The sequence below is a fragment of the Zea mays genome, chromosome 5 (genome assembly GCF_902167145.1).
Source record: "Zea mays cultivar B73 chromosome 5, Zm-B73-REFERENCE-NAM-5.0, whole genome shotgun sequence".
NCBI lineage: Eukaryota > Viridiplantae > Streptophyta > Magnoliopsida > Poales > Poaceae > Zea > Zea mays.
In genome coordinates, this window is record NC_050100.1 from 66,208,363 (window position 1) to 66,223,227 (window position 14,865).

Below are 14,865 nucleotides of genomic sequence, written 5' to 3' on the forward strand. Positions count from 1 at the left end.
TTCTACCAGAAGGTCGTCCGATAGAGAAAAATAAATGTCAATTATATGGTAGCCGTGCTACAGCAGCTCCCCACGGTATGTGATGTCAAATCAGTCGATGATATTCATTCTATTAAAATTTCTTTTGATAATCAAATTAAAAGTATTACAAAGGATATAGAGAAGATAGCGCATGCATCAGGAAAAACTCACATGTCCAATTTTTTATCACGTAAATTGGGCATCGAAACAATTGCGCCAAAAACATCGGTAACAAATGGGTTTCCAAGCCATATTCTGGTATGTTGGTGGACTCATATCCCGGACGACTGTCACCGCCATCTTCACTAAACGGTAGATCGACTCTGAGCATGGCCAGGCCGCCCACACACGATCTCGGACCGTTCGGTCCTCCGATAGACACCCTACGTCGGATAGTCTGGAGTCACACAGAGCCCATCACAAGGGTCGCAGGCGTTGCCCGGCGCGACCAGACAGTCTAGGAATAGTACTGGACTGTCCGATCCACTTGCAGACCGTCCAACTACACAGGTTGAAGCACCATAATCCACCTGTGATCGCCCAAGTACTATAGCCTCAGCCCACAACACATTGTTATTTTATTTTAGAATTAACTACTTCATATTAATTCGTTGACACCTAAAAATCGTACAACACAATAATTTTATTGAATAAAAAAATCACGAATTGCATAGTACTTAAAAAGTTACATAATAATTAGAAAAAATTACATGAGATAAAATAGTGTGGGAAAGGAGCTCCAACCATGTGAAAGTATTTATAGATGGATTAGAAATAAAATTTATGTTTTTTTTTTATAATTTTTGAACTCCTAACAGTTAGTACGCGTAACACTGATGTCGGACGCGTGGACCGATTAGAAGAAACTAACAAACTGTCGACCGGACCAACGCGCCAACACGAATGAGTAACCGGGAACTAGGAACTTGCCACGTTTCTCGTTCCGTTCCGAGTTCCGTCCGGGAACGTGAGAGCAATCTCGTTCCAATAGTGTTAAATCCTAGTTTTTATAGCATACCGCGTACCACGTTCCCGTTCCTCGATTCCATCCATCGATCCGGAATCCTGGTTACTAACGCTCTCGCCACCCATTGGAACGAGCCTAACTAAACCTAAAGGGGGCGACCGACATCCCAACTTTAATCTGACTACTTAGTCGTAAGCCAGCTAATAAACTAATTGTTAGCTGTAAGTTAGCTAACTATTAGCAGAGCCTAATTATAGTTTCAACATTTGGATGTCAGATACTGGCCATTGCACCAGCAAATCTCAGATCTTCCAATCCAAAAGACCATAGCAATCCTGATACATACATATACATAGGGACCCTAATATTCTCTGAACCTACATACGCATACATACATACATACTACTGGTGCTAGGTGCGACACACACATACATACATACGGACCCTAATATTCTCTGAACCTGATAGACCGCTCCAGGACGACATAACTCCCGATAGACGGACCTTCAATCAGCAGCCCTACTACTCCTTGCTCCGCGTCCCTCGGTCTTTCTTGTGTCCTCCCAGGATACGGGAGATCTGCAGACCTCTGCTGAAGGCCTGGTTGAACAGCATCCTGGTCTGGAACTCGGACACGAACGGGAACCAGGCAAGGAAAGCAATGGGCGTGAACAGGAGAAGCCCCATTAGGATCTCGTAGCCCCGGGCAAGAGCCTTGATCGACCCCCACAGCCCGATCTTTTGAATCACAGGCCTGATAGCTTGGGCAATCTGCAGCACAAAGCGGCCAACAATAATTGAGTAGATTGGACAATGGAGAGGAGGACTACAAAACATGCTCAACTACTAACCAGGAGCAAACCCCATCCAGTGGGCATGAAGGCAAGGATGCAAACAAAGATGTCCAGAACCGTCATGCCAGGGATTGCTATTAGGATTACCACGATGGCTGTAAAAGTTATAAATATGAGACCCTTGATCAGCCGGAACACTAGCTGGAACTCTGCACTGAACCTCCTCCTCCCCACTGATACGGTCTGCAAAACAAAATACAACTGTGAGTCATGCTTGCAGCTAGAGACAGTGGTAACGAAACCTGTTATCCTTCATAACAATTTAATTTACCTTCATAACGAGTAAAACAACGAAAATTACAACCCATGAGAAGCAATAAACCTGGAAAAGAGCATTAGTTAGAAAGACTGCACCAGCACAAAGCAGATGAGACCAACCCAATGTTAAATAAGACGAGTATATTACCAGCACACTCTGGTTATCCTTGGTTATCTTCTTCGTTATATTCAGATGATACACGAGTCCATATTGATAGATAAAGAAACGCAATGCAAGCAGTATTTCAACAATAGTACCACGCTTCCCAGAGTAACGAAGGGGCTCCTGCTCTTTTTCCCACCATGACTCCCAGCTTTTCTCTGGTGCCACACCAATACCTCCACGATTGCTGATCCACTTGTGCCAATCAGTCCAGTCATCCACAATCTTCTGCCACTCAAATCCAGAAGGATTGAACAGGAATGGTGCAAAGAGCCAAGTGCCCACCATGAACCACATGGATACGGTGATGAAGATGTAAGTTATAGCCCCTCTATATGACTGACCAAATATTTCATACACAACTAGTAGAATCATCAGCTCAAGGCCCTTGACAAAATGGCTACGGGAATAAAGTCGATAGTTCTCAGCAAATTTGGCATGGAACACCACAAACCCACGTCCAGTGGCTCTGTATTCCGCTCCTCCATGGAGTAACGTCCTTCCGTAGTAGTGAGTTTTTGTTCCCAACGAGAATGTGAAGAAAACAGAGGCCAACTGAAGCTGCATCAGTATAAAATCACTCAATGCAGTTCTGAATCCTCTCTCCAAACCGATTTCCATCATCATGGGCAGCGCCATCAAAAATCCAAGTTGCACAAAAGACTCTGACGCAAGAGCAACCTGGAGAGGTGTATTGTGCACAAACCTCTTTCCAGTAGCCAGTGCTTCATCGAGTCCACTAAGTACAAGATATAGCCGGCCGTAGAGGAAAACATATACAGTCCATACTGTAATCTAAGTCCATACAGAAATAACAGAAATGTTAAGGGTTAAATAACAAACAAGTCCAAACAAAAATGCAAGGTTAAGTGTTAACCAATGAATAAACAAGAACGGTTTACAATTCAGGTCAGAAAAATACCATTGTACTGAAGTAGAAACCAATTGTTGTGTAGTAACAAGACAGCATCCTGAAGAAATCAAAGCGATGACCTAGCCGGTAGATGTCACGGCTCAGCGTTTGTTCGCCATTGCCATTTGCTATCTTTGCCTCAAACAGAGATATTTGATTGAGACCTACATCCCTTCCTTTGCCAACTTGCATGTATTCATGGTGAGTAACATTGCCTTCGCGCAATGTGGAATTGAATCCTGAACCATAAGAAGCCAAAATATTATCTTAGTGGTTCCACATTTACAAATGTTGAGCAGTAACAGCAAAAGAAAAGTACCTGCAAAGATGTCCTCACTAAGATTGATAATTTTGGATGCTTTACTGACACCGCCCCTCGTAACGTGGAAAAGACGATCGAAGACATCAGGATGGCCATAATGAAACCGAACCCTGAATAAAGAAGGTTCAGGAAAAAAATTACGAAGCAAACATCTTAGGATAGTAACACCCCGAAGAACAAAACAAATAAGAGGACGATTCACACAACCTAAAGATTGAAATACTAGAACCAATAGATAATGCATAACCACAACATGAATGTAAAATGAAATATGAACCAAGATGTTACCTCAGTGGATTGGCAAGCACTCGTTGTCCAATTGTCACAAAACTAGTTTCCTGATTTGACATGAACCAAGCAAGGGATGACACACTGCAGAAATTTACAACATTTAATCATGATATGAAAACATGGACACTACAGAAAAATCAGAGATCAGATGGTCTTAGTTTAATTTTAACCTTAAATATATGAAACATGGCATATTACCTGCCCGTAAATATGTGTTCTCTGACTCCAAGTATTGATGGATGTCTCACTCCATGTTTCTTCTCAAACTCTTGCAGCAGATTTCTCATTTTCAAAGCCTCCTCCATATAGTGCTCCTGCCAATACAGCTCAACATAACCAAAGGCACAAAATAGACAACAGATCCCAAAACCTACTAGTGCATGAAGCAGACCTGATTCATATCTATAGTTTGGAGACATTCGCCTCGGGTGAATATTATTGCATGGTTCTGGTTTTCTGGCTTTCCTTCACCTAAAATGGCATTACCTGGTAGTTTTATCTTGTAGATGACCTACACGGAAAAGATAGGTGGTGCATAAATGCAACACAAATTTGCACAACTGAGGCTGTGGATACTATAAATTGGATGAGTCATCAGAAAGATTTTGAACTATTTCAAATTAAACATAGAATGCTCCCAACACACACACAATAAAAACAAGTATTTAAGTTCAAAGGATTCACGTAATCAGGCACTTCTAGCAATGGACAACCTAGATAAAGAAAATGAACCATGACTTTCATCAGATGCTAATCTATAGAAGGCGTTAGGAACATAAAAATAAATGTCACATCCAAGATAATCTTCTTGGCAAGCCTATTCCATCTTCCTGAGCATTCTTCACCAATTCCAGTGCATCACATTGCAGTTTCAGTAAAGTAAAAATAATCGACCAAAACATAAACCATGATAAAGCAGAATAATGTCACAAGTAAATACTAAATTAATAGTGTAGTTTTTCAATACCTGATCAAGGCTCTGACCAGGCTCATTAGGTTTTGTAACAGAAGCCTTCACTAACACTGAGTAGTAAACCTTTTCAATCTTCTTGATTCTATCTTTGCTGGGTGCTTCAACTTCATCAATATAGGCGACCCTAAGTGATGGATACCTGCCAAAAAATTGCCACTTCTGTCATTTCAATTCCATCACATAACATATCACTCATGTCATTGCAAAATAAACTAAAAATTGGCAGTAGAAAGTAGTAATGTGGAAGGAATATTCATGATAATTTTCTCTTTGTGCAGCAAATGTTGAAAGCCTTGCATAAGAAGAATGAATCACATGTGCTTCTCGAATTAGATATATCTAAAGCTTTTGACTCTATTTCTTGGCCTTTCCTTATGGAGGTTATGAAGTATGTGGGTTTTGGACAGCGTTTGTGTGATCTCATTAGTCTGCTGCTGTCCACCTCTTCCACCCACATTCTTGTGAATGGGGAGCCTAGGTTGCCAATTTATCATCGTCGAGGCCTTCGCCATGGTGATCCTCTCTCTCCCATGCTCTTCATCTTGGTCATGGATATTCTGAATTCTTTGGTTAATTATGCTACAAATAACCATCTGCTTCAGCCCCTTGCTGTCCATCATGCCAAACATCGGATTTCCTTTTATGCAGATGATGCAGTCATTTTTTAAGGCCTTTTTAAACTGATTTACTTGTTATCAAGCATATTCTTGATATGTTTGGCCACATCTCTGGACTGCATACTAACCTATCCAAAAGCTCCATTGTTCCCATTCATTGCTCTGATGAGGATAGGCTGTTATTGGTGGAAACTCTGGCTTAACATTAAGGAGTTACCCTGCATCTATCTTGGACTGCCCCTTGCTGTCCACAGATCCCCCAAGGAGTCCTTGCAGCTGCTTGTGGTTGTGGACAAGGTTGCAGATTATCTCCCTGGGTGGAAAGCTTCCTTAATGAACCGGGCTGGTCGTTTAATCATGGTCAAGGCTGTGCTGGGGCGGAGGCCGTCCCTTTGGACGCCGGGGCAGTGGACATGGCCGTCCTGGTGCGTGGCGTGGTGGAAGAGGTGGTTCTGCCGGAGGTCGGTTCTTCGGAGGTCGTACTTTGCCAATTCAGTCTAGGGGTGGAGGTGTTCACAGCAGGTTTACAAATGGAGGGGCATCCTCTGTGATGGTCGCTGGACAGGGTCTGGGGGGATCAGGGACTTCTTCGGTGACACCTGAAGTATCAAATGTTGTGGACTTGCTCCAACAGGCAATTACAACAGTAATTGGCAACAGAAGCGCTGCCATGCCTGTCCCAGATAGCACCATGGAACAGATTGTTTCCTTGCTGCAACAGTCTGTGGGGAAGAGCCAGCCACCCCATTCCGAATTCGATGGGGAATTCAGCGGGTCCGAATCTTGGGTCGCAACACAGTTCAAAGTTGGAGACCATCAAAGAATTGTCTAATCCGACCCACTTGGATGACAAGGTGGGTTCTTCTATGATTTCAATTTCAAAAGAGAAAGTGCCGTTTTGTTTCAGGTGCAAAACTAAAGGACATCAGTTGAGTGACTGTAATATTGAGCTATTTTGTGAAATTTGTGATGTCAAAACTCACTTAACTTCGAAATGTCCGGTGGTTCGTGCCTGCAAAACTTTTGCAATACCTTGCGGGTATGCGGTGGAGGGATTGGGGTTTTACTTTATACCCCAACCCAATCCAGTAAAGCAGAGGCAAGGTGGCTGCAATGGTACAGTGACTATTGTGGAGGGTTCCATGAACGAAAAGCAGATTTTGAATGAGCTGAAAAGGTTGGTGGCTGCTGATTGGGATTGGTGTGTGAAATGTGTGGGGAACAATGTGTTCTCGACGTGTTTCCCTTCCAGGGGTGAACTTCACCGAATGATCAAATGGGGAACAGTTCATACAAAATTTGGTGCACAGATGCTTGTCAAGGAAGAGGGGCTTGGAGAGGAAATAAAATATGAGATGCCTAAGGCTTGGTGCAGTTCATTGGTTTACCTAAGGAACTTAGAGAGTACTCGGTAATCTGTGTGGTTGGTTCTATGCTAGGCATCTCAAAAGAGGTGGATATGTTGTTTACTCGGAAGTTTGACAGGGCAAGGTTGAAGGTGGCCGTGCTTGACCCGAATTTGATTCCGCAAGTAGTTGATGTGGTAATTGGAGACTACTTATATGAACTGAAATTCAGGGTGGAGTCAGAAGCTGAAGGTGACCAGCCTTTGCCGATGGATATGGATCATTTTGGGGAAAATGATGATGATGAATTTCAGGATCAAAACAAGGATCACAAAATGCGTGAAAGAGGGAATAAGGGGTCGAGCTTGAAGGGAACATCAAAGGATTCAGCAGGGGCGGTTAACAAGGTGTCGGATTCTGTGCTTGACAGCAACACGACCAGTGGGAAATCGGTGTGCGGTCTCCCTGATGCTGTTCCTGGCCATACACAGCTGGATCTGGAACAATCTCAGGGCACCAAATCCTCGGTCAATGCTGCTAGTATTGAAATGTTGGGCAGTATCCTGGAGGCAGCGACAGGAAAAGTGCAAGAACTGCGTCGTAGCACGCGCCGCTCAAATTCGGTGAGTGAAGACTCGCTTGTTCGAGCAGAAAGGCTGAAAGCGGGATATAACTTGGACGATCAGCCGACTAAAGGTAACAATGTTTCCTTTATTGGTTTACCTGATAATTATATTCTTGATTCCTTTAAAAATATTGGCATTTTAGCGGGTTCTAATCCTAGTTCAGTTGCTTCCTCTATTGGTCAGTTGAAAAAATTAGAGATCAATAGAGTTCAAGATCAGCTAGTGGGTAAGAACAAGGCTGATTTATCTGATTTTATGGGAAAGGGAGTAGTAGAGGACGAAGAGTTTGATCATTTCATTTTAAATCATTTGTGTGGGGATATTATGCATGAAGAGACGGATGGCATTGATGGGCTGATTAAGTCAGTCTGTACAAAACCATCCAGTCACGGTTCGTTGTGTTCTAAAAAGAGGCCGGGCTTGATTATTAATTAACTGTTTCCCAATGAAAGGATTCTTTTGGAACAACAATGGGTTCAAGGATTTAAAAAAACTTAGATATGTTTCGGATCTAACCAAAGAACGCGGTCTCAATTTTATTGCCCTCTCTGAAACAGGCCACAAATCCTTCCCAGATCATCTACTAAGGAATTTGTGTGCTGGGAAAAATTTTATCTGGCATTGCAAAGAACCTCATGGTAGATCTGGGGGATGTTGTTAGGAATTGACGCTGATGTCTTTGATGTTGGTGCCATCACGGAAGGGGATTTCTTTATTAAGTTTAATTTGCATGATAAGGCAGATGGTTTTAAATGGGCTCTTGTCTCGGTGTATGGCCCCGCCCAGGACTGCTTCAAACAAGATTTCCTTTCTGAGCTAGTCCGTTTGAGCGATACGGAAACTTTACCTATTCTCATTGGGGGAGACTTTAATATTTTACGATCTCCATCTAAGAAAAATAATGATAGATTTGATCATCGTTGGCCATTCCTATTCAATGCGGTAATTGATGATCTTGATGTGAGAGAATTGCATATGTCGGGGCGAAGGTACACCTGGGCTAATACTAGGGATAATCCAACTTATGAGAAGTTGGATCGGATTTTGGTGGCTACAGAATGGGAGGGAAAATTCCCTAGAGCTCCTGTACATGCCTTGTCGAGAAATATATCCGATCATACTCCTCTGCTTCTTAGCACAGGAGTTGTAACCGCCCAAACAATTCCTCCGTTCAAGTTAGAATTAGGATGGTTTCTGCGGATTGGTTTTGTGGATATGGTAAAAGATATTTGGGTAAATGAGACAAGAGGTTCTACTCTGTTGGAGAAATGGCAAGCCAGGATTAGGAAGGTATGCCAACACTTAAGGGGTTGGGCAAAGCACACTTTGGGGTTGTTGAAAAAGGAAAAAGGAGATCCTCTCTAAGCTTGATGATTTAGATAAGAGAGCTGAAGTAGTTCTGTTGAGTACTTCGGAGCTGGATCTGCACAACTACTTACAGAACAGGCTTGCTCAGCTACTCCGGGAGGAGGAAATAAAGTGGTATCAAAGAGCGAAGGTCAAGGAGCTCCTGGAGGGGGATAGTAATACTAAATATTTTCAGATGATAGCCAATGGAAAATTCAGGAAGAATCGAATCTTCCAGATGACGAATGGAGTTCGTATGTTATACGACGAGAGAGAATTAAAAAGTCATATAACTGGTTATTATAAAAATCTCTTTGGCCCCCTAGAAAGCACGTCTTTTATTCTGGATGAGGATCTTAGAGATGATATAATACAAGTTACTCAGGATGAGAATGAGAAGCTCACCCAGTCATTTTCAGAAGATGAAGTAAAAGTGGTGGTTTCAGTATGGAACATAACAAGGCTCCAGGTCCTGATGGATTCCCGGCGGAATTTTATCAAATCTGTTGGGATGTTATTAAAGATGATCTTATGGCTTCGTTTTGTGAGTTCCACACAGGGAATCTCCCTTTGTATAGTCTCAACTTTGGGACTATCATTTTGCTTCCTAAGAGTCAGGAGGCGATTTCGGTTCAACAATACCGTCCGATATGTCTCCTAAATGTCAGTTTCAAAATCTTCACAAAGGTGGCGACTAAGAGGATCACAAAGGTTGCGCAGAATGTAATCAGTCCACTGCAGACTGCGTTCCTGCCAGGAAGAAATATCATGGAGGGGGTTGTGGTCTTACATGAGACTATTCATGAGCTCCATACGAAGAAAAGAGATGGGGTCATTTTCAAAGTTGACTTCGAGAAAGCTTATGATAAGGTGAAGTGGAGCTTTGTTCAACAATCCCTTCGTATGAAAGGTTTTTCAAGTACCTGGTGTAGTTGGATCGAGTCTTTCATGAAGGGGGGCCATGTTGCGGTTAGAGTTAATGATCACATGGGTCCTTTTTTCTAGACTCAAAGAGGGGTGAGGCAGGGTGACCCGTTGTCTCCTATTCTCTTTAACTTGGTAGTGGACATGCTTGCTACCTTGATTAATAGAGCAAAGGAAAATGGCCAGATCAAGGGCTTGGTGCCGCATTTGGTAGATGGGGGGCTTTCCATTCTGCAATACGCCGATGATACAATTTTGTTTATGGACCACGACCTGGAAAAGGCAACGAATATGAAGCTCATATTATGTGCCTTTGAGCAGTTATCTGGTCTTAAAATAAACTTTCACAAGAGTGAGGTATTCTGTTTTGGGAAGGCAAAAGAGGATGAAGGGAGGTACACACGGTTGTTTGGTTGTAGTTGTGGAGGTCTGCCCTTCAGATATCTTGGGATTCCTATGCATCACCGTAGGTTGACAATTGGTGATTGGAAAACAGTGGAGGCCAAATTCGAGAAAAAGCTAAGCAGCTGGAAAGGAAAACTTATGTCAGTAGGAGGGCGTCTCGTATTAATTAATTCTGTGTTGACCAGTCTAGCGATGTTTATGATGTCTTTCTTTGAGGTACCAAAAGGAGTGCTGGAGAAGATAGATTATTTCAGATTGCGTTTTTTCTGGCAAGGGGAGGGCCATAAGAAAAAAATATAGGCTGGCTAGATGGGATGTAATTTGTCAACCTAAGGAGGTTGGCGGGCTAGGCATTTTGAATTTAGAGGTTCATAATAAATGCCTCTTAAGCAAATGGTTGTATAAACTTCTCAATGATGAAGGGATGTGGCAATCATTATTGAGACGTAAATATCTGGCCAATCGAACCTTATCCCAGGCGCAGCGTAGGGCCACAGATTCACACTTCTGGAGTGGCCTTATGAAAGTTAAGGACATTCATTAGTAAAGGAACCTTTATGATTCATGATGGGTCCCAGGTGCGTTTCTGGGAGGATGATTGGCTTGGGTCGGGAGCGTTAAAACTTTGTTTTCCATCTCTTTATAACCTAGCGAGGAGGAAGAACTCAACTGTTGCCTGTGTTCTCCATGGTGCCCTTAAATATATCCTTTCGTAGGGGTTTGGCTTAACAGTTGAGGGTCCAATGGTTTCATTTGGTCTCACTTGTAGCGCATACCGAATTGAATTCAAACAGGGACTCGTTCAGATGGAACTTGACCGCCAATGGGATGTTTACGGTTAAGTCTCTGTATCTGGCATCTCTCAACAATGGGGTGGGGTGCATAATAAGGACCTTTGGAAACTTAAGCTTCCTTTGAAAATTAAGATTTTTATGTGGTACCTCAAAAGATGGGTAACATAAACAAAGGATAACTTGGCTAGGAGGCATTGGAATGGTAATAAGATATGTTGCTTTTGTAGCAGACCAGAGACAATAAAGCACCTGTTTTTCAGTTGTTTGTATGCGTCATTCATTTGATGGTTGATTCAGATAAGCACGGGGTTGAGACCTCCTCGAAATGTTAATGATTTGTTTGGGGTTTGGGCGAGTAGAAGGCTTCCCAGAGTTCGCAACTTACTATTAACCGTTGCATCAGCAATTTGTTGGGCTATTTGGTTAAGTAGGAATGATGTGGTGTTCAATAATTCATCTCCTAAATCATGTGTGCAGGTAACCTTCAGGGCAACATATTGGTGCCACTTCTGGTCTCAGCTTCAGCCTAGAAGAGAGGACCAAGAGTTAATGAAGTCTTCATGTCGTAATGTGGAGAGGGTGCTACTACAGTTCTTCAGCAATTTTGGATGGGGGTCTGCGTTGCGTTTAACTATGTAGTAGCTGTGGTTCGGTAGCTGAAGTTCTTTGGTATGGCTAGTTTGTGTTCTCTGGTGTGGTGGTATGATCTCTTCTCCTTAGGTTGTATGAGTGGTGGGGGGTAGAGCGCAGGCTGGAAGAACGGGGGCCAGAGGACGTCGTGCTGTCGCACGGCTGGGCACAATGAGAGGCAAGGAAATAATCTCTTCTTTAGATTAATTTCTCGCTGACCATCCTGGTTACAGAGATAGGACTTATATAGTCCCTGATTGAAACAAACTCCCCCTAACAACTCCTTATTTCTAGGACTTATCTATAACAAACTCCATATCCTAACAAACTCCCTCTAACAGCTCCTTACTTCTAGGACCTATCTAATCTGTTTGCAATAGAAATTGCTAATAACTCTCTATGCTTTATCTGCACCGTCCCTTACAATGGGCCGGCCAGTCGGCCTTTTAGACCTCCGGCTGTACACATTGCCGGTCATAACATCTCTCCCTCCCTCGACGAACAGCTCGTCCTCGAGCTGAAATTGAGGGTATGAAGCTGTGAACTGCTGCAGGGGCTCCCATGTTGCATCTTCTGGTTTTGCTTCACTCCACTGCACTAGCACGTGCCATTGTCCTCTCTTCAATCGGGCTCTGATAATCTTCTCTGGAGATGGCAGCAGTCGACCGTTTTCCATCGGTGGCATGGCTGGTGGCAGTAAGGGGGGACTGCCCCGAAATGGCTTGAGGAGTCCCACATGGAAGACGTCGTGAATGTGTGTCCCTTTTGGCAGCTCCAGTCTGTACACCACAGTGCCCACCCTTTCAATCACACGGAATGGTCCTGCATATAGTGGTCCCAGCTTCCCTTTAGGGTGGTCGACTAGTGACTGGGCATTTCGATGTAGGAGACGGAGCCAAACCCAATCATCAATGTTGAACTCGAGCTCACGGTGTCGCCCATCATAAAACCTACGTGCGTGTTCTTGAGCTTGTAGTAGCCTGTCTCTGACCTCCCCAAGGAACAGGTCACGTTCCTGAAGCATCTGGACCACAATTTGAGTTTCAGCAGTCCTAGGTTGATATGGAACAAGTGGTGGAGGATCTCTTCCATAAACTACACGAAATGGAGTTGTTTTCAGTGCTGAGTGGTATGATGTATTGTAGCAATACTCAGCCCAGGCTAGCCAGTCCACCCAAGCCTTAGGTCGATCCCCCGTGATGCACCACCACACCCCTGCCAATCCACCTACTGCCCTTGCCGCACTCGCCATCACCTCTGCCACAAATGCCAAACATTCCACAACACATGCCCAGCAACCCATTCCCACCATCCATGGCCGGCGTTCCCCGTTTCCACCGACTGGAATTCACCACGTTTGATGGCAAGGAGGACCCCATCCAGTGGTTAAACCGGTGTGACCAGTTCTTCGACGGCCAACGCACGATAGAAGAGGAGAAGGTCTGGCTGGCCTCATATCACATGACAGGGGTCGCTCGCACCTGGTATCAGCTCCAGGTTATCCTCACCACCACCAGCCGCCCATCCCTCACCACCACCAGCCGCCGCGCCATCAGCCGCCGCAACGCCCTCCCACCCGCCCTTCTCCAACTCCAGATGCATTCACTCAGCTCGAAGAGAGTTTTGGCCGTTTCGCAGAGAAGTGGGATCAGTTCGTTGTGATGTTCCACCGCTACAAGGAGAAGACAGAGAAGGAACTCCAAGCAGCGGTGCGGCTTCAGGCGGCAGCGCGAGGGTTCCTGGCACGCCGCCAGGTACAGTCCCTTCGTGGAGAGAAGCACCTTATTGTGGCCTCCAGGGCCACCCCATGGCCATCATCACATGAGCAAGTCGTGGTGCGCCTGCAAGCCGCAGTGTGCGGCTTCCTTGTTAGGCGAGCGGTGCGGAAGCTGCACTTGCTGATCAGCTCATCGCTGCACCAACTCGCAGCCTGCGCGCCCAACCACCAGGTCTCGTCTATACTTTTTGAACCCCCTGCAGAAGTCGAGATCTGGGTATGCATCCCCCCTGCACGGCCAAAGAGGGTCGTCTCCTTCATTCGGGCAACTGCCTGGGTGCTGGACAGACTGAAAGGGAATTAGGCTTACACCTAAGTCCTAAATAATTTTGGTAATTGAATTGCCCAACACAAATCTTTGGACTAACTAGTTTGCCCAAGTGTATAGATTATACAGGTGTAAAAGGTTCACACTCAGCCAATAAAAAGACCAAGTTTTGGATTCAACAAAGGAGCAAAGGGGCAACCGAAGGCACCCCTGGTCTGGCGCACCGGACTGTCCGGTGTGCCACCGGACAGTGAACAGTACCTGTCCGGTGCACCAGGGGACTCAGACTCAAACTCGCTACCTTCGGGAATTTCCAGGGCGACTCGGCTATAATTCACCGGACTGTCCGGTGTACACCGGACAGTGTCCGGTGCGCCAAGGGAGGTCGGCCTCAGGAACTCGCCAGCTTCGGGAAACACCAACGGCTAGCCCGCTAAAATTCACCGGACTGTCCGGTGTGCACCGGACTGTCCGGTGCGCCTCCGAAGCAACGGTCATCTCCGCGCCAACGGCTCTCTGCCGCGCATTTAATGCGCCCTCTGCGCGCGCAGAAGTCAGAATCGCCCATGCTGGCACACCGGACATCAAACAGTACCTGTCCGGTGTGCACCGGACACCCCGGCGGGCCCACAAGTCAGAAGCTCCAACGGTCAGAATCCAACGGCAGTGATGACGTGGCAGGGGGCACCGGACTGTCCGGTGTGCACCGGACTGTCCGGTGCGCCATCGAACAGACAGCCTCCCAACGGCCACTTTTGGTGGCTGGGGCTATAAATACCCCAACCACCCCCACCATTCATTGCATCCAAGTTTTCCACTTCTCAACTACTACAAGAGCTCTAGCATTCAATTCTAGACACACTAAAGAGATCAAATCCTCTCCAATTCCACACAAAGCCCTAGTGACTAGTGAGAGTGATTTGCCGTGTTCATTTGAGCTCTTGCGCTTGGATTGCTTCTTTTCTTTCTCACTTGTTCTTGAGATCACAACTCCATTGTAATCAAGGCAAGAGGCACCAATTGTGTGGTGGCCCTTGCAGGGAAGTTTTGTTCCCGGCTTTGATTTGAGAAGAGAAGCTCACTCGGTCCGAGGGACCATTTGAGAGAGGGAAGGGTTGAAAGAGACCCGGCCTTTGTGGCCTCCTCAACGGGGAGTAGGTTTGCAAGAACCGAACCTCGGTAAAACAAATCTCCGTGTCTCACTTGCTTATTCGCTTGGGATTTGTTTTGCGCCCTCTCTCTCGGACTCGTTTATATTTCTAACGCTAACCCGGCTTGTAGTTGTGTTTATATTTGTAAATTTCAGTTTCGCCCTATTCACCCCCCCCCTCTAGGCGACTATCAATTGGTATCAGAGCCCGGTGCTTCA

At 45.1% G+C, this 14,865-nt stretch overlaps 1 protein-coding gene across 1 annotated transcript in view; it reads right to left on the reverse strand.

Annotated features, from left to right (window-relative positions):
* Positions 1-1,231: 1,231 nt before the first annotated feature.
* The window catches only part of LOC103626482 (callose synthase 3), a 71,729-nt gene continuing 58,095 nt past the window's right edge, over positions 1,232-14,865 (reverse strand). The window contains exons 32-41 of the mRNA XM_008646894.3: positions 4,757-4,901; positions 4,181-4,300; positions 3,988-4,103; positions 3,787-3,870; positions 3,496-3,608; positions 3,186-3,415; positions 2,249-3,058; positions 2,114-2,164; positions 1,840-2,025; positions 1,232-1,759 (exon numbers count right to left, since the gene is read on the reverse strand). Of these exons, the coding sequence (XP_008645116.1) occupies positions 1,511-1,759; positions 1,840-2,025; positions 2,114-2,164; positions 2,249-3,058; positions 3,186-3,415; positions 3,496-3,608; positions 3,787-3,870; positions 3,988-4,103; positions 4,181-4,300; positions 4,757-4,901 (2,104 nt within the window). The 3' untranslated portion in view covers positions 1,232-1,510. The remainder of the gene's footprint in view (positions 1,760-1,839; positions 2,026-2,113; positions 2,165-2,248; positions 3,059-3,185; positions 3,416-3,495; positions 3,609-3,786; positions 3,871-3,987; positions 4,104-4,180; positions 4,301-4,756; positions 4,902-14,865) is intronic.